Source organism: Schistocerca gregaria, chromosome 6 (genome assembly GCF_023897955.1).
Source record: "Schistocerca gregaria isolate iqSchGreg1 chromosome 6, iqSchGreg1.2, whole genome shotgun sequence".
Lineage (NCBI taxonomy): Eukaryota > Metazoa > Arthropoda > Insecta > Orthoptera > Acrididae > Schistocerca > Schistocerca gregaria.
Genome location: NC_064925.1, coordinates 489,817,007 through 489,841,193, shown reverse-complemented (window position 1 = coordinate 489,841,193; position 24,187 = coordinate 489,817,007). Strand labels below are relative to the sequence as shown.

Sequence of the window (24,187 nt, the reverse complement as noted above, 5' to 3'; positions counted from 1 at the left end):
TCCCCATCCCCAAGCACATGCACTCACACACACCATCAGGCAACTTCTTTTTCCCTCTGGATGTGATGTGTCCTCTTAACCAGTCCCTTCATTTAATCAAACTGTGCCTAAATTACTTTTTTCTATGATTCAATTCAGTACCTCCTCTAGTTATTTACTACCTCTCTAATAATATGATTCATGAAATGTAGTAGAAACTACTTACTATCAGAATTTATGAAATTATTTTACAGGTAAGATGAGTGATAAAGTAAGAAAGAAAGTTTATGATAATCTACATTGAGCAATAGAATGAATAGAATAAAGTAAACAAAGTAAGGGAGAGGGAGGAAGGAAGGTGGGCAGGTGATGACAGTATTGATGATAACCCAAATAAGGAGAGAGGCTTTTGAGTTTCAACAGGATAAAGTTTCTTGTCTAAGAATTGAGTGTTAACAACAAAAACTTATTTGTCTGAGAATTAAAGAAAAATAAGCAAATAAACCTCCATAAACAACAAGTTTAGTATACTACACTACATGGCTTGTTGAAAGACCACAACATATATAATGTTACCTGGTGCCTGAAAAGAACTCCTTCTCTTGTAAGAGCACTTACAAGCAACATGCTTTGCTGATAATGTACAGTGTGATCAGCAGTGCCATGGATGAGTAGAAACATTTTGTCTTGCAGTCTGCCAGCTCTGTTTGTTACATTTGCTTGTTCATAGCCAACGTAATTGTCTTCGACAGAAGGCAGGCCCATATATCGCTCTGTGTATGCAGAATCTGTGAAATGGTAACCACACTATTATTAGTTTTGGAATATTGTTGTTTGTTTCAAGCATGTATCATTAATAGTAAATGAAAACACATTTCATTTTGCCTCACTGTTATGTGTTCATTATTATGTGGTTTACATCTTATTAGGGCAGCATCACGTAACAACTGAGTAGTTTTGCATGATCCAATTAACCAGCCTCACGCACCTTGACCTCATCTTCAGTGATCATATTCATCTCCACAAACTTGGACTGCAACGTATTGTTAGTGTTACAGTTTTGTGCCTATTGTACTCTTCCTCCTAAGAGAATGCTTGGACTTACATTATTAGAATTTATATTGTGGATAGGCCTGCTTTAATTTCGGGCCATTAATCATTGTATTGGAATTGATGTATTCTTACTAAAACAATTTATACCTCTTATTTCTCCTCTCTCACAGTGTCTACACCACTCTTATACTACATTCATGCAACTTGCATATTTTAATGTTTTGTGTTCATTCTGTACTGTTTTAGTATTGTTCATTCTGTAAATGTTATTCAATACTCTCAATTCAATACTTTCATTAGGCTGTTATCATCTCGCAGAATACATAACCGCCTGTGTCTTCCCAGGCAAGGAACAACAATAATTATTTTGTGCCAATGTGTGTGTCCTACTATCAGTTAGAATGCATGTGATGTTTGTATTGGAATGTGCGACAACTATTTATATTGTAATTTATCTATGCTCGTCTTCTTTCTTTACCCATTTTTACCAGCAGAAACTTCTAAAGAAGTAGCAACTGCTGCACTTTAGTTGTAGAACAAAGCACGGGAGTACAGACAGAAAGGCGCTAAATGAAGTTGTTTGGTTGTCAAAAGAGCAATTGTTAAGTGTTCAACAACTACAATAGTAGAAATAAGAGCTCTCACAAAACCCAAACAAATTTTGATCATACATAAAGCCTGTCAGTGACGTGAAATTTAGTGTCTGGGGACTCGTGGATGCTGGATGAGAAACAACCGAAATAGCAACAGCTGAGCAAAGTCCCAGGGCCTGATGGGAATCCCCATCAGATTCTATACAGAAATTGCAGCTGAGTTAGTCCCTGCTTCAACCATACTATACAACAGAGCCCTTGAAGAACGAATTGTGCTGAGTAGTTAGAATAAACCAGAAGACACATCAGTCTACTAGAAGGGTATCAGAAGTGATACAAGAAACTACCATTCAGTATCACTGACCTCTGTTTGTTGTAGAATCTTAAGAGCATATTCTGAGCTCAAATATAATGAGATATTTGGAACAGAATGACCTCCTGCATGCCAACTAGCATAGGCCATGCAAAACTCAACTTGTACTTTTTTCACATGGCACCCAGAAAGGTATGGATCAAGGCAGAGAGCCAGATGCAGTATTTCTTGACATCCATGAAGCATTTGTCTCAAGTGTTACACTGATGCTTACTGACAATAATATGGTCATGTGGATTATCAAATGCAATTTGTGACTGGATCGCAGATTTGTTTGTATGGCAGACACAGTAAGTTGTTGTGGAAGGAGAGTCATTGACAGGAGTACAAGAGCAATAAATTAACTAAAAATTTATGACTGATGGTGCCCTTCCTCCTCTTGTATATAAGTAACTAAGTAAGTGAAGAACTCAGGCCTACACCAGGGGAGGTAACTCCTGTCTGTGCAGTCCAGAAAAGCTGGTGGAGGAGGGAAGGATCCAGATGGCTCAGACAGTGAAGCAGCCTTTGAAATCAAGTATGTTATGTTTAGATGCATGCTGTGCCACAGGGTTATCCTAACAACACATTCTCCACTCTGTAATTATCCTGGCCTCTACCTATAGTAGCATACTGTCCCCAAACCCTCCACCCAACAGTTTCCATACTCTCTTTCATATTATCTTTTCCAATTCTCGTCTCCAACACTGTTCATTTGCTTCCCTGTGCCAATGCACCCACCTGTCTTTGCGCACTCCTCTATTTTTTTCACTCCTTTTTTCCCCACCTCCCTGCCCCACAACCTCCTGACACTGCACCTGTTGGCATTCTAGTCTCTGCATGCTCCACCAGACAGTGTTTCTCTCCACCTGTAGACTACTATCCCTTCCCCTTCCCCACCCCCTTCAGATTGCTGCTTGCATCCCACATGATAAGTGTGTTCTGGCCGGAGCTGCTGGGGTTGGCAGTCATGTGTGCATGAGGTGTGCTTGCTTGTGTGTATTGAATAGTGTGTGTTTCTCTTTTGCTGATGAAGGCTGTGGCTGAAAGCTTTATGCAAGTGTCTTCTAATTGTGACTGTCTACAACTCAATGTGTCTTCTTTACAGTTAGTAGCAATCTGTCTTTTCCTAATTTGTTGAATAAAATGTAAATAATATTTCTTTCTATTGACTGGGGTCTCTATTGATCCCACTTGTTAGTTGGAGTTATACAAAAATTTCTGTTTCTGAATATAACTGATTTTCATTACATTGGCAATAATGATGCCACTAATAAACATTTCAGTATGTTCACTGGGAGCATAAACACTCATACTTGTTTTGTCTCATTTTGTTTAGTTTATTATTTGGCACTAATGTGAGAGGTTACAAGTGATGTTTGTTTCAGAGAATTAAAAATATCAGAAAGGTATTATTACAGATATGACCTAAGTAACGCAGAGCATCTTAGTGAAATAATTTCCATTATGCAGAATAATAGTGAAGAACTAAATAGTGACAATGAATCAAAATCACCAGAAAATGAGACTGTGTTAGAGGTGGAAGAAGAAATAGCAAATGAAATAGAAAACAGTGCGATGAAGATGACACTGATAATATACCAACCGATAAAAATTATAGAAGTAAAAATGGAATATCTTGGTCTAGAAATCCACCGTAAGCTGTGTGTTGAACAGTTCATAATGTTATTGAAGTGCTTTCAGGAGCATTTAATGAACTGAATCAGTAAGTGAAGCTTTCAAGTTGTTCCTTGATGACAGTATTTTAAAAGTTCTTGTTGACAGCGCTAATAATAAAGGCACAGGCATATTGTGAGGAATGGAATGCAAGATACCCAGCAAAGCAGAAATAATGGTTGCTGATAGTTGTTGATGAAATGTACATATTTTATGGGTTCTGACAACTAAAGGTGTTCTAAAAGCTAAACAGAAGCCTATAGAATTGTTGTGTATCACAGATCTTATGTGCAAAAAAGATGTCTTCCTTGCTTGAATGTCTCAAACTTGATTTCAATAGTTATCTACATTTATCAGATTTGGTGGCATCACTACAAGAAATGATAGGAGAAATAATGATAAACTCACTGCTGTCAGAGATGTCTTCATATTATCTGTCAACCACTGGAAATCTAATTACAATCCTGATTCACATATCACAGTAGATGAACAACTTGTTTCTTTCTGTGAACATTGTCCATTTGTTTTTTATATGAAGTCAAAACCTGCTAAGTACTGGGTGAAAGTATGGCCTTTGGCTGAAGTATATACTGGCAAAGAAGGGAATACCCTAGAAAAAAAAATCAAGGACAAAGAGTGGTATTGGATATAACTAGCTGCCTTAGAGGAGGTTGTGGCATCAGCACAGATAACTTTTTAATGTCTCTTCCACTTGCAATTGAACATTACAAGAGAAATTTGACCTTCTGCAGAACAATGAGGAAGCATACGCAAGAAATACCTAATGCTTTGTTGCTGAAACCTATAAGGAAGTAATGCCATCTGTCTTCATTTTTCATAATGAGTTTACCTTTGGGTCCAATGACGTGAAGGAGACTCATGCTGTGATTTTGCTCAGCACCAGGCATCATGAAATGAATGTAGGAGGTAATACTGAAAGACATTATTTTGCATTACAAAAACATCAACAAAGGGATGTCGATGCAATGGACAAGATGGTCAATGAATATTCTGTGAAAAGAAGCACAAGAAGACTACCATATGTCTTATTCTTCAATATTGTTGACATAGGGTGTTTGTATATCTAATATATTAGGGAAGACAAAAAGTCAGCATCTTCCATCAAGATCTACTCAAGGGAGGAGAAATTTTCTGATGAATTGTGGCAAGGAGCTAATCATACCACAAATCAAACGATGACCTGAATGACCCTTAGTAGTTACAAAGATGATATTTATTTTTATTTATTTTGTCCTGTAAATCCTGGTAGCAACTGAATTGTAAGGATATGGAATGTATCAAATTGTACAGAGTTGAAATATAGCTTATGTGACAGTAAGGAGATAATGGAAATAAAATACCAATTACAGAAATAATGAAAAACTGAGTTGTACTGTGGAAGAATGAGTAATGGAGTAAAATTATGCTAAATATTGCAATCAATAATCAATGAATACAAAAACCAAATTTTCACTTGGCTGTGATAGTTCCCAAAAAAAGATAAGACAGGTAACAGTTCGATCTCAACATACAAGTAAAAAGAGAGTAAAGATTAAAAGTCTTGTTTAAAATAGTACTGCTGACATAAAATTAATCAAAACTAGTTCCGAAACAATTGTAACATTAGCGATGAGAAAAAAGATGAAACCTATGACACAGATATTGTAGTTTACATTGACTGTTAAATAGTGCACCACAAACATGTTTAGGTATCCTGACACGAAATAAACCAAATCTAGTTCTAAAATAACTAAGTTTAGCAGTGCATTCATTTTGTCCCAGAAATCCGTGAACCATATAAAAAGATTTCTTTGTGAGGTACTCTTTCTCAGTTTATTTGAATCTGGGCAATTGATTTTGAAGATATTAAATATGTGATGGGAGTGCATTAAACAGCTTAATGATGGAATAATAAATTCCATTTTGAACCAGATTAAGACTTTTCAGTTCATTATGCAGACTGCTTCTGATTCTTGTGTTGTAGTCATGATGTTTGCTATTGTCTTTGTAAAGAGAAAAGTCATTACAGGCAAAAGTCAACAAGGAAAAAATGAACTGTGAGGTGGTGCCAAGATTTCCCATTCTTCAAATCAGGTACCTGCAAGAATGCCTACAGTGGACACCATTCATTATTCTAATGTGTGTAGGGGGGTTGCGCACAATTTTTTTTTTTGGTAAGAGTTTGGTTCCTCCCAGATACAATAGCATACAACATTAATGAATGAAAGTAGCCAAAGTACAAAACATTAGTGGTATCTGCTTTAGCCACTGTTGCAATAATACATAGTGCAAGTGTTGCTGAGCTAAGTCCTTAAAAGATGAAGAGTGTTTGTTGACCAATTACATTTGCCATCTATATAATTTACATGACAATAATGAGACAATGGAAATAAAATACCAATTACAGAGCATATACTGAACTGATGGAGGGATTTTGTATCCTCAACTTTCTATGTCGGTTCATCTCTATACTTTGTCAGTTTCTTCAAGGTTTCCTTGTAGTGTAGGGAACCTCATATAATGTGTTTTATCTGCATTAAGTAAGAGACCATTGAAGAAAACCATTTAACGTTTCAACGAAAACTTTGTCTGCATCTTGTGCAAGACTGTTTTCTGAGAGTTTGTCTATGAGAATTATGGTATCATCTGTGAAAAGGGTAAATTTACTCATATTGGAACGATGTGGTAAGTCAGTAATGAGAATAAGAAATAGCAGTGGGCCCAGAATAGAGACTTATGGCACATCGCAACTTGAGGTGTCCTTCTCAAATGGTGCATGTTCTCCAGATAGCCCCTTTTGTATTACAGTCTGTTTTTCATCCTTTAGATATCACTGAAATCCTGAAGTGAGAGTATCTGCTAAACCATAATACTCTGTCTTTCTCAGAAAAAAATTATGGTTTACACAATCAAAGGCTTTCGAGAGACCACAAAAAAATGTACTGATGACATTTTTATGTTAATTGTTCCTGAAACTTGATTGATAACACAGAATATTGCTTTCTTGGTAGAAATACCAACACAAAACCCAAAATTACTTTTGTTGAGGATATTGTGGAAGTTTAGATGATTAATAATCCCTCTGTGCACAAGTTTTTCAAACATTTTTAAAGATATAGTTATAAGAGAGATTGAGCATTAGTTTATGACATTACTTTTATCAACTTTTTAAAGAGTGGTATCACTATATCACTACAGCCAGTTTTTTACTGTCGGGGACAATTTCTTCTTGTGGAGATGTATTGAATATGTTAACATAAGAATCGACTTACATATTTATTACAATATTTTACTAGAAATATTGTCCACACTTTCATATTTTTTAATTTTTTTATTGCTTAATTATTCTTTCAACATATTTACTGTAACACTAGGAAATCAATTAAAAATCTTGTTCTAGGCTCTGGGAAGAGAAGATGGTGAACCTTCTGCCAAATTGCAGCTTTCAAAAAGAAGCTGGTATCAGCTGTGTCCAAGAAAGTTTGGCAGAAAGTGTTTTGTATTCTGTGAAATGTGCAAAAAATGTATAGTTATGCACAAAAAATTTTAAGAAAATTTCTAACATTATATGTGTTTCATGAAGTGACTACATGAAGTAGACAAATGCTTGGAAATTTGATACCTTCTTTTTTTAAATTCAGTTGTGTTCTCTTTTTTGTTTTGTTTTATTAGGAATAGTTAAACCAGTATAACATTATCTATGAGAAAGGGGAAAAATATGAAACATATAGGCTATTATCTTAAACTTTGTATTCACTGCCACAGTATTATAGCTTTAATTAATTGCTTAAATGTGTTATATTAACAAATAAAATATATTGGCCATGTACTAAAAGTATTTTGTTACATTTTGGATTCATTTCTATTCAAAGATCACTATTATTGCATGGGGTCTTATTTGACCCCTTTTGGAAGTTGCTGTGGGTCCTGGAATGTAGTAGTCTGAAGGTTAAGTATGTGGTCCCTACAGAAACTAGGGCTAACTGGGGACAATGAATTTATACAAAAAGGACAGCATGAATAGTTACAGGTTTGGGTGGTCCACAACATAATGTGAAAGCTAGAAAATCAGAATAGGCAAAGGTTTGAAAACAGATATCAGTTATGCTGTGGAACTCACTATGGTTCAAGAATCAGTACTAAGTGAAGCATCTAAGAATATATTACAATTTAATTCTTAAATTATAATTGAGAAGTCACAGTTTCATATAAACTTTTTATTATTAGTTTTAAATGTCACCGAAGACTAAATGTGCTAGCATATTAGGGGAAGAATGTCAACTCTTAGCTGTTTAGAAGAAAACATTATTGAGTTTTCATTGTATCATCCCAAAAATTATTCCATAAGATAACTATTGAAAGTAATGAAAAATAAACTAATATTTTCATTTGTAGGTTAACTCAGTGACACAGACTTTGGATGGCAATGTAAGTAAATTGAGTTTATTTTAACAGTTTGGGTGTCAATATGTTAATTAAGTTTTCATTTGGTATTTACTTAAATGGGAAACACTATTAGATGTGGATTTCCTTGTGGAGGGCATGAATTTGCGTTACGGGTAATTTCTTCAGTGGCTGAAGTTGAAACCATTAAGGTTGCCTACTTTGGCTACTTCCACTCATTGATGTCATATGCTATCATATTCTGGGGGAACCAACCACTTGCAAAAAAAAGTTTTCACCATCCAGAAAAAAGCAATCAGAATAATGTGTGGGGTCCATCAAAGACACTCTTGCAGGCACTTGTTTCGGAAGATAGGTATCCTAACAACTGCCTCACAGTATATTTTTCCTTGCTGACCTTTGTGTGCAAAAATTATTGTATCTACCAAGACAACAGTAAATTCCATGGTTACAACACCAGAAACAAAAACAATCAACATTTCGAAATGAAACGTCTCACTCTGGTAGAAAAAGGAGTTTACTACACCAGCATTAAGCTTTCAATGCTCTACCACTACATATCAAATGTGTTCATACAGAACTGCCAAAATTTAAACAAGTTCTCAAAGATTACCTGACAAAGAAATCTTATTATACTGTGGATGAATATCTGAAAGAAAATGTATGCCATCACCAAACTTATTGTGTCTATAAGTAGTTCAATTGATTTCATTGTGCATTTGGGCATTAGCACACTTTTTGTAACAACAAATTGGCTGTATTTACTCTTGTAGGCCTAATATCTGATGTAACTTTGTGCTCTTATCTTTAGCCTTTATTTGAAACTCCTTTTTCTGTTAAATGGTTGTTATGTTATCTAACTGACATTGTATCTGTTACTGTATTTATAGTATGTCTTACTTAAACTATGTACAATTTGGCAGTGAATTGCCCTGGTATTTATTGTAAGTTTAAATTGAAACCTGTACAATTTGACACGTTCCATATCCTTGTGATTGACTCACTAACTGGATCTACAGAACAAGAAATAAATAAATAAATAAATCTCACCACATATCCTGCTGCAAGGCTACTCATTCTTGCTATTGTCTATTTCATTCATGCAGTGGTTGACACTGGACTCATATTCAGAAGGATTGCAGTTAAAATTCCTGTTCGATCATCCAGATTTATGTTTTGCATGGTTTCCATAAATCACTTATAGCAAATGCTGAGGTGCTTCTTGTATAAAGGGTATGGTCAATTTTCTTACCTGTCCTTCCCAACACAAGATTGTTCTTTCTCTCTAAAGAATCTCATCTTTTTTCTATTTCCTTTAGACATGTCCCTCCTTTTACTACTTGATGTCCTTGTCTTGTTACTCTTTTTTTCCACCTCCATTTTACTTTTGTATATTGTATGTTTTTAAACTCCTTCTGGTGCTACATCAGTAGCTTTTCCTTTGTTAACATATTTTTGTTGATGTTTTCAAATACAGTCAGGCATTTCTCTACTACCAAATTAAACCCAAACTTCTGAAATTTTTGCATCTTGAATATTACTAATATTTCATTGCCAATTTCTGTCCCACCATTTCATCCAGAGCTTTGTGCCTCACTCCACTTAATACTGAATAGTACCATGTCCTGCAACACTGTTCTCTCATTAGTGAGATAAAAAAAAAGTCCTTTGGTCATGAAACGTTTATGTACCTGCCACTCAGGGCTCGTTGCTGCTGTCTAGTGTGGGGCATATCATTCTGAGTTTCATGATGTGTTTCCCAATGTTTACTTTACCATCAAATATTATTGTGACGCTTATAAATATACTTTTATTTGGTAACAAGTTTTGAATCATTTACTGCAGGGAAGTCTGTTATTATTTATGCATACAGGCCACATCGGATGGTTGGCGTGCGTCTTCAAGACAGGATGGTGATGATGGTTTTTGCTACGCACTGCAGTACCTGCTGGTGGGGCAGTTATCTAACATGCCCATGTCCTGGCTCAGAGAATTGAGGCACACCATGGTACAGTGTGTTCTGTGACAATGGGAGTGATGTCACTGGGGACAGACAAAGCTTAGCGTTTAGCTGTTTTAGAGCTGTAATTTGTGAACATCGTGCCAGGTCGATATATGTTTATACACAATATAAGAAGAGTTACCTTACACAACATACTGTAACTGAAAGATCAACATAATCATATTTTGGAAGAAATGTTTTTGATCATTAGTAGAATTTGGAAACAGATAAGAGGTTTTAGAGTTCCCGGATATATACAGTTGCAATGGTAAAGAAGTCCACATTAAGAAGCATTACTCTATTTGTCAGAATGTGAAATTAAGAAGCAGCATTTCAGAATTCTGGAGTTGCAGAGCTTGTAATCTGTATCTATATACATTAAAATAAAAAATTTCACTACCAACAAGTTTTTCTACCTTTCTTTGATTGTATTTCATTTTTGAGGTTCATCTCTTCATGAAGGTAAACACTTTTAGTACCAGCAATGAAATTATGTCCCTTTTTGAACAAATTAAAAAATAAAACATGTGCAGGGCAATCTTCAAACAACAGCTTAAGTAGCCATGGACTGATACAGGAATCAAAATGGGCTGCAAAAAGAAATTAGAATCACATTTTGAATTGAGAACTTCTGCTAACCCAGAAAAGTGAATTTATACAAAAATCACTGTAAAATTTTGAACAAAGTGATTGAAAATGTAAAACATTTGTTTTTGTTGGACAAATTTAATAATAGAGATAACAAAATCAAAAGCATATAGAACAGCAGAAATGAGACTGGCTTAGTTTCCATCAGGACTGGCAAAATTTCCCTTTTGTTTGTAGCAATGAAATTAATGCTAAACAAAAGCCTGAAAAGATTGTTAATGATCACTTCCCATATGTCACTGAACCAATAGACTGTAGGTCAACTATTGGTATGGTAATGGATATCGTCAAGCACCAAATCTCATTGCTTGTGATGAAATTCCTGCTTCACCTATAGCCCAGAGAGAACTCAAGAAAACCATTGGATCATTAAAAAATAAACATGCAACTGATGTAGGCAATATGTCAATTAAACTACTGAAAACCTACTATAGCAAAATAAGTAGAATAATGTGTTGTATCTCTAATAGATAAATGTACTAGAGTGTGTCACCTACTTCTCTTTCCTAGCATTTATCCCTTGAAAATGAACTCTCTGTTTTCATGAAGTGGGCACATTTGTTTTATTAAAATGTTGTGGCCGGATGGCATTCCTGTTGCCACAATCATCAGTTAACCAAGTGAGGGAAGTTGTTAATCCATCTGTAAACAATGTAAGCTTTGTTCTGTGTGTTATCAAGGTTTAGTTGTTTGTGTTCTGTATTTTCTGTGAGGAGATTGGTGATCAGCCCAGTATTTGCCTGAATGAACATGGAAAACTATAGACCAAATTAATTTCTGACAGTATTAAAAATATTCAAAAAATTACTGCACTCAAAGATAGTCAGTATACTAACCCTTTTGGAATTAGAAACAAAAGGAAATGTGTCTTTCAAAAAGATTTTGCAACTGAACAGTCAATTTTCATATTTGTGGATGTCATCTTAGAGTTTTTAAACAGGAACTGTTTGCCAGTTGGTTTCTTTGATGTGAGTAAAGCCTTGTTTGATTGGAATTTATTATTAGGGAAAGTTCACCATTATTATATCAGTGGCAATTGGATAACTTTAAATCCTACAACACCAACAGGATCAATAGCAGTTTGTAAGCAATGGACTCTAAATCAGCAGTATCTGTATATCATATTGGAGGTTAGATATCATGGGAATTCTCTCCTGTAACCACTAATATATTGATTTTGTGCTAATCACTTGTATATAGCTATGACCAACTAGTGTGAATTAATGATGTTTGCAGATGACACTACAATAGTGACTAAAAATTTACCAACTGTGGACACTGTTAATATTGTTTCCATGTTTATCAAATGATTTACAGTCAGCTCACCCTCAGCAGACCTAAACAAGGTGAACTTCATGCAGCTTTGCTTTAGCTATAAAGTTCTAGAAGCATTTACCATTGCTTATGGTAATAAGCTGCTACAGAGGGTAGATTAAAGTTGATTTTGCATTAAGAACTTTTTTCTTACATTGATGGCCAGAAGATTGGAAAAGCACCCTACTTTATTTAGATACACTTCATAATGGGTTATGGAATTATTTTTCCTGTGAACGCTTCTCTTTCTCAAAATAATCTTTATTGCCCAGAAAAGAATGGTTAAGACTCATTTGTAAAGTAAGTCTGTCAACCTCTTGTTGAGAATTATTTAGCCAAGGGACTATACTTATTCTGATTCCCAATATGTTTTCTCTCATGTACATTATTCTGGAGGACAGTACTCAAAAAACCTACATACATAACACTAGACACAAGAATGACATCTACTATCAAGACAAGTATTATGTAACCTTATTTTCATATATGATCACAGTACGTGCATATCAGTTTTCGATAGCGTGTAGCCAATGCTATGTTTGTAAGGTAATAGTATATTCAGTGATAGCTTGGTCAAGTATTTTAGTAATCTATGATGCACAAATCATATTTTGACAAATTAATACTGTATAAAAAATGCACACTGCAATTTAATTAAAAAAACTCAACTTCAGATTTTAATGAGATAAAAATTTCTTAAAGATGGATGCAAGTAGTAGTTTTGCTGGTGATAATAATAATGCATTTACTCTCTTTGAAGATAGATTTATTTATTTGTGGAGTACATATCTTTCATGCAGATTCTAATGAGGAAAAAGAATGAAAATTCTTTTATCTTACCATAGTAAGCCCAACTAGTGATGGGAGCAACTGAAATCCCACACCGAAACAGCCTGTGGTCATCATTGCTGAGGATCATAGCAGATGCAAATCCTCCATATCCCCAGCCCCAAAGTGCTACGTGATCTCTATCAACAAACTTCAGGTTGTTCGTCAGGTACCTAATAATTACATTCAAGTATTAGACTAATGTCTTGGTTAACATCCCTTTGAATCTTATCATCTCTCTACTTTTCATTTCATTTCGTAAATTTTCAAACCATTCAACAAAGAAACATAATAAAATATGGGGAAAGTTCATTATGCCTTTCTAGTGATCTCAAAATTAAATTATACAGAGAGGGGTCAAAAGTCACGGGATAGCGATAAACACATATAGAGATGGTGGTAGTATCACATTCAAGGTATCAAAAGTCAGTACATTGGCAGAGCTATCATTTGTACTCAGATGATTCATGCAAAAAGGTTTCCAACATGATTACGACCACACAACAGGTATCAACAGACTTTGAACATGGAATATGTAGTTGGAGCTAGATCCACAACACATTCCATTTTGGAAGTCATTAGGGAACTTGATAGCCAAGACCCATGCTGTCAAAAGTGTTCTGAGAAAACCAGATTTCAGGCATTACCTCTCACCACTAATAGTGCAGGGTCTGACGGCCTCCTCTTAATGACTGAGGCCAGTGGTGTTTGTGTGCAGTTGTCAGTGCCAATAGACAAGCAACACTGCATGAAATAACCACAGAAATCAATGTAAAATGTACAATGAGCGTATCTGTTAGGCAGTGTGGCGAAATTTGGCATATATGTGCTATGGTATCAGACAACTGAGACAAGTGCCTTTTCTAAACACTGCCTACAGTATCTCTCCTGGAATCATGACCATATCGGTTGGGCCATAGACAAATGGAAAACTGTAGCCTGGTCAGATGAGTCCTGATTTCAGTTGGTAAGAGCTGATGGAGGGTTTGACTGTATCACAGACCCTATGAAGTCATCCCCCCCCCCAAGTTTTCAACAAGCAACTGTGCAAGCAGGTGGTGACTTCTTAATGATGTGGGCTGTTTTTACATGGAATGGACTGGGTCCTCGAGTCCAACTGAACCAGTCAGTGACTGTAAATGGTTATGTCTGGCTACTTGGAGATTCTCTGAAGCCATTGACAGACTTTATGTTTCCACACAACAATGTGATGTCACCAGGCCACAATTGTCCGCAACTGGTTTGAAGAACATTCTGGACAGTTCAAGCAGATTGCCCAACATGAATCAGATTGAATATTTATGGGACATAATTGAGATGTCAGTTTGTGCACAGTATCCTGCACCAGCAACACTTTCTCAATTGTAGATGGCTAAGAGGCACCATGGCTCAGTATTTTCTGCTGGGGACTTCCAATGACTTGCTGAGTCCATGCCACATTGAGTTGCTGCACTACACTGGGCAAAAAGTGGTCCAACCTGATATTAGGAGGTATCCCATGACTTTTTTCACCTCAGTGTAGTAGTCAGTAGCACACTGTGGAATTTACTGATGGGACAATAACCACAACAGTCTCTTTTCATTTATTTAAAAGTATGAATGTTGTTATATTTTATATAATAATGGAAAATCCTGAGTGGGAAGAGCAAAGACAACAATCTACTTAGTGAAGGAAGCTATGAGCATCAAATAATGAAACAAACAAGAAATTGAGCATTGTAGCTGAGCTTTTGAGCTTGTTTTATTCTTCATATGAAACCCCTTCCTACTTATGTATACATGCCTCCATTTTTACATTGTGGTAGACTGCTTAAGCTGAGGTAAGTGGTGGTCTTGAGTGGAGCAGGTGGAGTAAATATCATCGGGAAGGGGTGAGGGGTACAATGGATGTACAATTGGTTTTGATTAAACATAAATTACTGGCAGATGCTGATGTAGGAATTGGAGATACCTGAAGATGAACAACAAGGTTACTGGACAAAATATTAGTTATCCCCATAAATGAACACTGGTTGCTTAGGATCACTGCAGATGGTGTGCAATTTAAAGCTTTTCCATCATAGAAATTGTTCTATGGATTATCTTGTGAATGGCCGCATGTCTGTAACTTGTTGCCACCATATTTAGGTGCACTCTGCACTGACAATCTTTAGATGTATAGTGGCAAAACTGCACTGAGATCACCTATTTAAGACTATCGGCTCATGTATACTATACCCAGTTGTCACACCGAGTGAGGTGGCGCAGTGGTTAGACACTGGACTCGTATTCGGGAGGACGACGGTTCAATCCCGCGTCCGGGCATCCTGATTTAGGTTTTCCGTGATTTCCCTAAATCACACCAGGCAAATGCCAGGGTGGTTCCTCTGAAAGAGCACAGCCGACTTCCTTCCCTAATCTGATGAGACCGATGACAACGCTGTCTGGTATCCTTCCCCAAACCAACCAACCAACCCAGTTGTAACTATGCATGCACCAATGTGTTAACTGCACCTGCTATGTCAGATTTTGTACTACTAATTATTTCTGTCTGTCTTCAAAGCTTTGGTGTGAAGTATTTAATTTTGGCCATGTAACAGCACATTGTGATCAATTTTTGTTAGCAGGAGAGTTAAAAAAAATGTTTACAAGGCAAATATGTACCATAGACACTCCAAACAAGAAATTAGTCGCTTCCAGTGGATATCATGGAAATACCGACTGGTCATGATAATGACTTCAATTCAGCGACGAAGAGAGTCCACAAGTATGCAACACCTGGCTAAAGCCACTCACTGATGATTAGATCCTATAGAGCTACTGAACTGTGAGGGTGTTGACCGCTGTGTTGCATGTGCAGTTCCAAATAGTCCCAGACATTTGTTATTAGGTCAAGATTGGGTGATTTAGCAAGCCAGGTGAGATGTGCCAGTGTACATTCATCAAAACAGTGGGGCAAGTAGCTCTGTGGGCACAGGTGAAGTCGTTTCAGAAGACAGGAATATCAATTACATACTGATCATGAAGACATAGAAGAAAGAACAGTACTTGGTCATTAGAAATCTTGAAGTATATGACCTGGTTCATGTAGACAAAAACCTGAAAGCATGGGTCAATGTCATGGTATCCCAAACATCCCCCAAGCATCACAGAATCACCATCATCCTGCACTACACCCACCATACACAACAGGTTAAACACCGTATGTGACTGTCGATGCACTCAGCACCTTGTATCATTTGAATAGAAGCAAAACTGTGATTCATTGAACCGCAATACATACCTCCAGTCATTACTGTCCAGTTGCTGTGCTGCTTGGCCAACTGAAGGCAATGAAACATTATGTGCATTTGGCGGGGGCAGTGGCATATTGTGAGGCACCTGGCTCCAAACACCATATGTTTGCAATAGATCTTGCTGAGAACCTGAGAAAATTCTGGTCCTACATAAAATCACTAAGTGGTTCTAAGGACTCTGTCCAGTCACTCATTGACCAGTCTGGTGTGGCAGTCAATGATAGCAAAATTAAAGCTGAAGTTTTAAATTTCGCATTTAAAAAATTGTTTATGAAGGAGAATTGTACAAACATACTGTCATGTGACCATAAAAAAATAATAAAAAAACAGACTCCTGTATGGGGGACATATTAGTAAGCATCATTGTGTAGAGAAACAACAGAAAGAGTTGAAAGCAAATAAGTCCCAGGTGCAGATAGAATTCCATTTTGGTTTAACAAAGAGTACACTACAGCATTGGCCATTTAGCTTGTATTTATCGTGAATCTCTTGCAAAGTCCCAAGCATCTGAAAACAGTGCAGGCTTTCTGTATATAATAAGGATAAAACAAAGGACCCACAATTTTCAGATTAATGTATTTACAACAGTTTGCTGCAGAATCCTTGAACATAATCTCAGTTTGAATATAATAAATTTTATTGAGAGGGAAAAGCTTCTGTCCACAAATCAGCACAATTTTAGAAAGCATTGCTTGTATGAAACTCAGCCTGTCATTTTCTGATGTGAGATCCTGCAAACCATGGGTGAATGACAACAGGCAAATTCCATATTCCTAGATTTCTGTACAGCATTTGACAAGTGCCACATTGCCAACTTTTAATGAAAGTACAAGCATATGGAATAGTTTCCCAGGTAGGTGAATGGCTCGAAGACTTGTTAAGTAACAGAACCAAGTATGTTGTCCTCGACGGCAAGAATTAATCAGAGACAAAGGTATAGTTAGGAGTGCCTCATGGAAGTGTGACAGATCCGTTGTTTGTTTCTGTATATGTAAATTATCCAGTGGACAAGGTAAGCAACAGTCTGCAGCCATTTACTTATAATGTTGAGTTGTATGGGAAGGTGTCATTGTTGAGTGACTTTAGGAGGACACAAGATGACTTAGTCAAAGTTTATAGTTGGTGTAATGAATGGCAGCTAGCTCTAAATGTAGAAAAATTTAAGTTAACACAGGTGAGTTGGAAAAACAAACCCCTAATGTTCAAATATAGTATTAGTTGTGTGCTGCTTGACAAGGTCACATCGATTAAATATCTAGGTGTAACATTGCAAAGCAACATAAATGGAATGAGTGCGGGTAAGGAATATAGTAGGGAAGGTGAACGGTCGACTTTGGATTGTTGGGAGAATTTTACAAAAGTGTGTTTCATCTGTAAAGGAGACCACATATAGGACACTAGTGTGAGCCATTGTCGCATTCTGTTTGAGTGTTTGGGATCCACACCAGGTCAGATTAAAGGAAGGTTTGTTACAGCTGAGAAAATTTAATGAACCAACGTTAGGCTGACTGCAGAGCATTTCTACTGTTGCCAATGTATATTTCGCGTAAGGACCATGAAGATAAAATTAGAGAGATTAGGGCTTGTATGGAAGCATATAGATAGTCAGTTTGCTCTTGCTCTATTTGCGAATGGAACAGAAAGGGAAATGACCAGTAGTGGCACTCTGCCACACAGTGGATTGTGGAGTACGTATGCAGATGCAGATGCAGAAATGTCCAATACATGCAGTTTCCTGTGCAATGTTTGCTTCGAACTGGTTAAGGTGGACCTGCATTCACGAACAACAACAATTACTTCTGGCTTAAAACTAGTTGTCATTAACAAGATGAGACACGAAACTTTCTGGCAGATTAAAACTGTGTGCCCGACTGAGACTTGAACGCAGGGCCTTTGCCTTTCGCAGGCAAGTGCTCTACCATCTGAGCAACCAAAGCACGACTCACGCCTGGTCCTCACAGCTGTACTTCTGCCAGTATCTCTTCTCCTACCTTCCAAACTTTAAAGAAGCTCTCCTGTGAACATTGCAGAACTAGCACTCCTGAAAGAAAGGATACTGCGGAAACATGGCTTAGCCACAGCCTGGGGGAGCTTCTGTAAAGTTTGGAAGGTAGGAGATGAGATACAGGCAGAAGTAAAGCTGTGAGGACTGGGTGTGAGTTGTGCTTCAGTAGCTCAGATGGTAGAGCACTTGCCCGTGAAAGGCAAAGGTCCTGAGTTCGAGTCTTGGTCGGGCACACAGTTTTAATCTGCCAGGAAATTTCATATCAGCACACACTCTGCTGCAGAGTGAAAATCTCATTCTGAAGATGAGACACTCATGTCTGGTCCCTGTCAGTTAGCACTCTTTCATGATCACTGTTCTGACACAGTTTTATATGCCTGCAAGTAGTACACAATTCCTTGTAGGTACAAATGGGCAATCTGCATTGATTCATCAACAGATACTGACAAATTCATACACATTGGCTTCTGGATAAGTCCGAACACAATTTCTCCTTTCTGTCATGTCTCCACATTGATCCAGTTTACTGTGGTGATTCCATACATTGTATTAGCAGGTACACACTTTATTACCATGACTCATGTCAGTGGTGGAGGTTTACATGACCACCCAGTATCAGTTCCACACCATTTACAATGTTCCAAAGTGACCAGTATGCTCTTTTAAGGGGTGATAAATATTTTTTCCAGTGTGCTTATTTGTTACATTGGTTATAATCAGTGTTTATCATTGTATGTTACTCTTACAAGCCCTTAATGTATTAAAAAACTTAAAAGCACATAGTACATGCATTACTTACTCCACAACATCAATCTGGTCACGGATCTCAATGGAACCAAACTTCCTGTGTATTTGGTGTCTGATGTAATCTCCCTGAAAGCCAGAGCCACGACCATCCACTTCAGCCACAATGAAGTTCCGTCGGCTGGCAAGATACGCTGGCCAACCCATGTTCCACAAGGATGAAACCAACTGTGACCCTGGGGCTCCACATCTGTCATTTGCACAAACATTGTCACATGACAGAGTTTCAGTGACAGGGATGTGTATCATTATGTACATTTCTGAAAAGGAACAAGTATTAGTTTGAGTATAATAAACCTACCAGGTTTCTTGACATTTTTTGACGTGCTGCAGTTTAGAGCGTGTCTGGGCATAATCTCACAACACTACACATGAATAAATAGTCTTTAATAAAAATTACCCACACCATAATTCTTAACTCTGAATAGGTGACAGTAGTCATTATAAAGATTTAGTCAAGCATTCTTTAATGGATAATTTTTTAAGAAATTTTTTTGTACTTTGCCATTCACTTATTAAAGTCTGCAAAAATCCTGAAGTGTTAAAATACTTAACAAAATAACATAGTCATTAATTGCGAATATAATGCTGCAATGTACGTAAACAATAATTTCTTTCAACTTCCATACTAATAAAAATGATTTTCAGTACTTGACATCATTTTACCAGTAGCAGTTTCTGCTGCACATCCACCTAAATCATGCCACTAGCAACATCCATGTCACCTGATATAAGTGTTGAGCCTTCCATGGCCAGTGTCAATTTGAATGCAATCTTATTTATCATTAGGCCATATCATTTTGAACAGTGGTTTTATTTTCAAAGCAATGCAACAAAATGCCCAAAAGGTTTTATTAAAATTATTGTCTCCTATTATCACAGCCTAGACTGAGAATACAGTATTATTTAACTGAAGTTCTCTTGCTTCCACCAGCTGAAGTGTAAATGTTGACTGAAGACAATAAAGTGATTTTCATGTTTCAGTGGCCTGGAAAATATGATTCCTCATCCATCACAAACATAATGAATTTTTATAGATATTAAAGTACATGATTGTTAAAACTTGTATGTGGGAAATAAGAGAGAAGGTTTATTAAATAACAGTGCTTTTTTTTATTGAAACTGTTATAGCAAGAAAAAATATGGTCCATTGAACACAGTAATTTATAGAGCCAATGTAAGATACAATAAAGTACAGGTTATGCATGGCACACAACACATTGAATGAACAACAGTAATACAGGTTGCAGAATAAGCTGAGCACTCATTTGCAATTGGTTAAATAATAGTTTCTTTAGAGGTTCACCAGAGGGCACCAGGGGGCCAAACCAAGGGGCCTTTATAAGTGCACCTGTGAACTGTATGTACACACAATGTCTGAAATCGCACACATCATGAGTGAAGGTACGTCATAAACAATTCATAAACAATATACAAGGGGCATTAAATAAGCAAAGGAACCTTTTTTTAAGCAGGTTGATTTTATTCAGAATTCCAAAATGCCATATTATTCTCCAGTATTTTGACTACAAAACCCTGCTTTTCAACGTAATTTCCATTCAATGCGATGGCCTTATGTCACCTTACTTGGAAGCTGGGAGGATCCGTATGCCTGGATGGTCCAATCTACTGCTCGATGTTGGAGCCAACATCCTTCTTGCTGCGTGAAGAAGAAGAAGTCTGTTTGCATTTTTGTGGAGACGAATATGCTGAATTCATTTTATCAGTTTACTGATGGTAGCACAATACACTTCAGAGTTGGTCTGTGCACCATGAAGGAGAACATCAAACAATAACCCCTTCAGGGTACCAGAAGGCCAACACCATGACTTTGCAGCCTGAAGGTATAGCTTTGAATTTCTTCTTCAGAGGACAGATGGTGTGGTGCCACTCCATGGATTGCCATTTTGTTTCCATTTCAAAGTGATGTCTGTGACAATGTTTGACAAAAAATTGTCACTGTCAGCCTTGTAATGTGCAAGCATTTCCACATGGATGGTTCTTTGTTGCTCTTTATGGTCTTCTGTTAGGTATGCACATACCTTTAGGTACCCCATCTCGTGGACGAGTTTATAAGCACTACCAACAGAGACGTCCAGTTGTGCAGATAAGTGTTTGTCATCCATTGACGACCACAAATAAGAGTGTCCACACATTCTAACACGGCAAGGAGTCACAGCTGTAAGTGGCCAGCTGGCGTGGTGGAGACTGGACAGGTTTGGTGACCTTGTTATGATGACAGATACTTTGTCCCATGACTCACTGTGCTTTTATTCACTGCCAGGTCTCTGTAGACATTCTGCAAGTGTGTATGAATATCTGAAATGCTCTGGGTTTCTGGCAGAGGAAATTCACTGACAGCTCTCTACATGGAACACACCTCCATTACAAACACCATTTTGGAGGCCAACTGGAACTTCATTAAACTTAGGGGCTGAAAGTGGAAATATTTCATGACATTGCATAACAAATTCCACATTTTTCAAGCTGAAATTGGCCAAGAAACAGGTGTATTACTTGTTGAATGACCCTCATATTATGCCATAAACTTTTTTTCTGTGCAATATATACAGGGTGTTTCAAAAATGACCGGTATATTTGAAACGGCAATAAAAACTAAACGAGCAGCGATAGAAATACACCGTTTGTTGCAATATGCTTGGGACAACAGTACATTTTCAGGCGGACAAACTTTCGAAATTACAGTAGTTACAATTTTCAACAACAGATGGTGCTGCAAGTGATGTGAAAGATATAGAAGACAACGCAGTCAGTGGGTGCGCCATTCTGTACACCGTCTTTCTGCTGTAAGCGTGTGCTGTTCACAACGTGCAAGTGTGCTGTGGACAACATGGTTTATTCCTTAGAACAGAAGATTTTTCTGGTGTTGGAATTCCACCACCTAGAACACAGTGTTGTTGCAACAAGACGAAGTTTTCAACGGAGGTTTAATGTAACCAAAGGACCGAAAAGCGATACAATAAAGGATCTGTTTGAAAAATTTCAACGGACTGGGAACGTGACGGATGAACATGCTGGAAAGGTAGGGCGACCGTGTACGGCAACCACAGAGGGCAACGCGCAGCTAGTGCAGCAGGTGATCCAACAGCGGCCTTGGGTTTCCATTCGCCTTGTTGCAGCTGCGGTCCAAATGACGCCAACGTCCACGTATCGTCTCATGCGCCAGAGTTTACACCTCTATCCATACAAAATTCAAACGCGGCAACCCCTCAGTGCCGCTACCATTGCTGCACGAGAGACATTCACTAATGATATAGTGCACAGGATTGATGACGGCGATATGCGTGTGGGCAGCATTTGGTTTACTGACGAAGCTTATTTTTACCTGACGGCTTCGTCAATAAACAGAACTGGTGCATATGGGGAACCGAAAAGTCCCATGTTGCAGTCCCATCGTCCCTGCATCTTCAAAAAGTACTGGTCTGGGCCGCCATTTCTTCCAAAGGAATCATTGGCCCATTTTTCAGATACGAAACGATTACTGCATCATGCTATCTGGACATTCTTCATGAATTTGTGGTGGTACAAACTGCCTTAGATGACACTGCGAACACCTCGTGGTTTATGCAAGATGGTGCCCGGCCACATCGCACGGCCGACGTCTTTAATTTCCTGAATGAATATTTCAATGATCGTGTGATTGCTTTGGGCTATCCAAAACATACAGGAGGCGGCGTGGATTGGCCTCCCTATTCGCCAGACATGAACCCCTGTGACTTCTTTCTGTGGGTACACTTGAAAGACCAGGTGTACCGCCAGAATCCAGAAACAATTGAACAGCTGAAGCAGTACATCTCATCTGCATGTGAAGCCATTCCGCCAGACAAGTTGTCAAAGGTTTCGGGTAATTTCATTCAGAGACTACGCCATATTATTGCTACGCATGGTGGATATGTGGAAAATATCATACTATAGAGTTTCCTAGACCGCAGCGCCATCTGTTGTTGACAATTGTAACTACTGTAATTTTGAAAGTTTGTCTGCCGGAAAATGTACTGTTGTCCCAAGCATATTGCAACAAACGGTGTATTTCTATCGCTGCTCGTTTAGTTTGTATTACCGTTTCAAATATACCGGTCAATTCTGAAACACCCTGTATATATATTTTCCTCTTGGGTTGTCATGTTCCAACAGAAATGATGCAACCCACCATGACTTCCTGTCCTTTGCCCACATCTTCATCTCAGAGAAGCAACTACATCCAATTTTCTGAATTATTTGTTTGGTATATTTCACTCTTTCTCTTTCCCTACAGTTTTTCTAAAACTCCCCCCCCCCCCCCCCCCAATAGTTTGGAACTTATTACCTCTGATATCTTAACATATGTCCTATCACCCTGTCCGTTCTTCTAGTCAGTGTTTTCCATATATTTCTTTCCTCACCGACTCTGTGAAGGACTTCTTCATTTTCAGTGGCAGATTTAAGGACTACCACAGACCATCTCGACCTCACTTCTCTCAGCTTGCTGATATATGTACTACATGCTCTCCCGTGGACTTATTCATGACTACTTTGCTATACTTATGTATTTTACGGACATTGTTTTGAACTCTGTCAGTGCCAGTCATCAGTGTTTAGCTTGCACACAGACATATATATTTTCTTAATATGGTGTGATCTCCTTTCTCCATTGCACTGCATGTTGTGCCTAGCTCCCATGCGATGATGGTGCGTATGTGAGCTGAGAGAGTGGGTTTGTATTAGAATGCTCCCCAATCTGACAAAGTTACAGTGTTCTCCAGAGTACTTTAACTGCCAAGAGGCTTCCAGTTCTTGAAGTCTTTGTTTTTGCTTGGTTCAAGAAGATTCATGATCTACTATTTCCTGTGATTTCTTTGTATTTAATTGGTGCTTAACAAAACTGGTGTTGTTGAAGAAGCTGACTTTTATTAGATTATCTGTTTTTATGTCATTATTAATTCTGATGAGAATAATCCAGTCACCAGACTGTTCACAGTAACTTACATTTTGTCTCTGCTATTGTTGATATTAACCTATTTTCATCTGCCCAGAAAGTCTTATTGTTCTTCCATTTCATGTCAGTGACTGTCCGTATTGTTCTTCCATTTCATGTAACTGACTGCTACTAGACTGAGACTGAGTCTTTACATTTCCTTCTTCAGATTTTCTAGTTTCACTACCACATTCTGACTTGTCACATTCCAAAGCAGACAGAAACCATACATTATTTTTAAGCACTTTAAAAGGTGCTGACAGATTCTATACCAAACC

General features: G+C 37.6%; 1 protein-coding gene across 3 annotated transcripts in view; it reads right to left on the bottom strand.

Annotated features, from left to right (window-relative positions):
- Positions 1–24,187, bottom strand: part of LOC126278505 (inactive dipeptidyl peptidase 10-like) — a 517,605-nt gene that overhangs the window by 6,256 nt on the left and 487,162 nt on the right. For 2 of the 3 annotated variants that reach the window (XM_049978663.1, XM_049978662.1), the window contains exons 14-16: positions 18,930–19,124; positions 12,863–13,023; positions 556–767 (exon numbers count right to left, since the gene is read on the bottom strand). In XM_049978663.1, coding sequence (XP_049834620.1) covers positions 556–767; positions 12,863–13,023; positions 18,930–19,124 — 568 coding nt within the window. Of the gene's footprint in view, positions 1–555; positions 768–12,862; positions 13,024–18,929; positions 19,125–24,187 lie in introns of those variants that run through there. The other variant, XM_049978664.1, reaches the window with a different exon arrangement.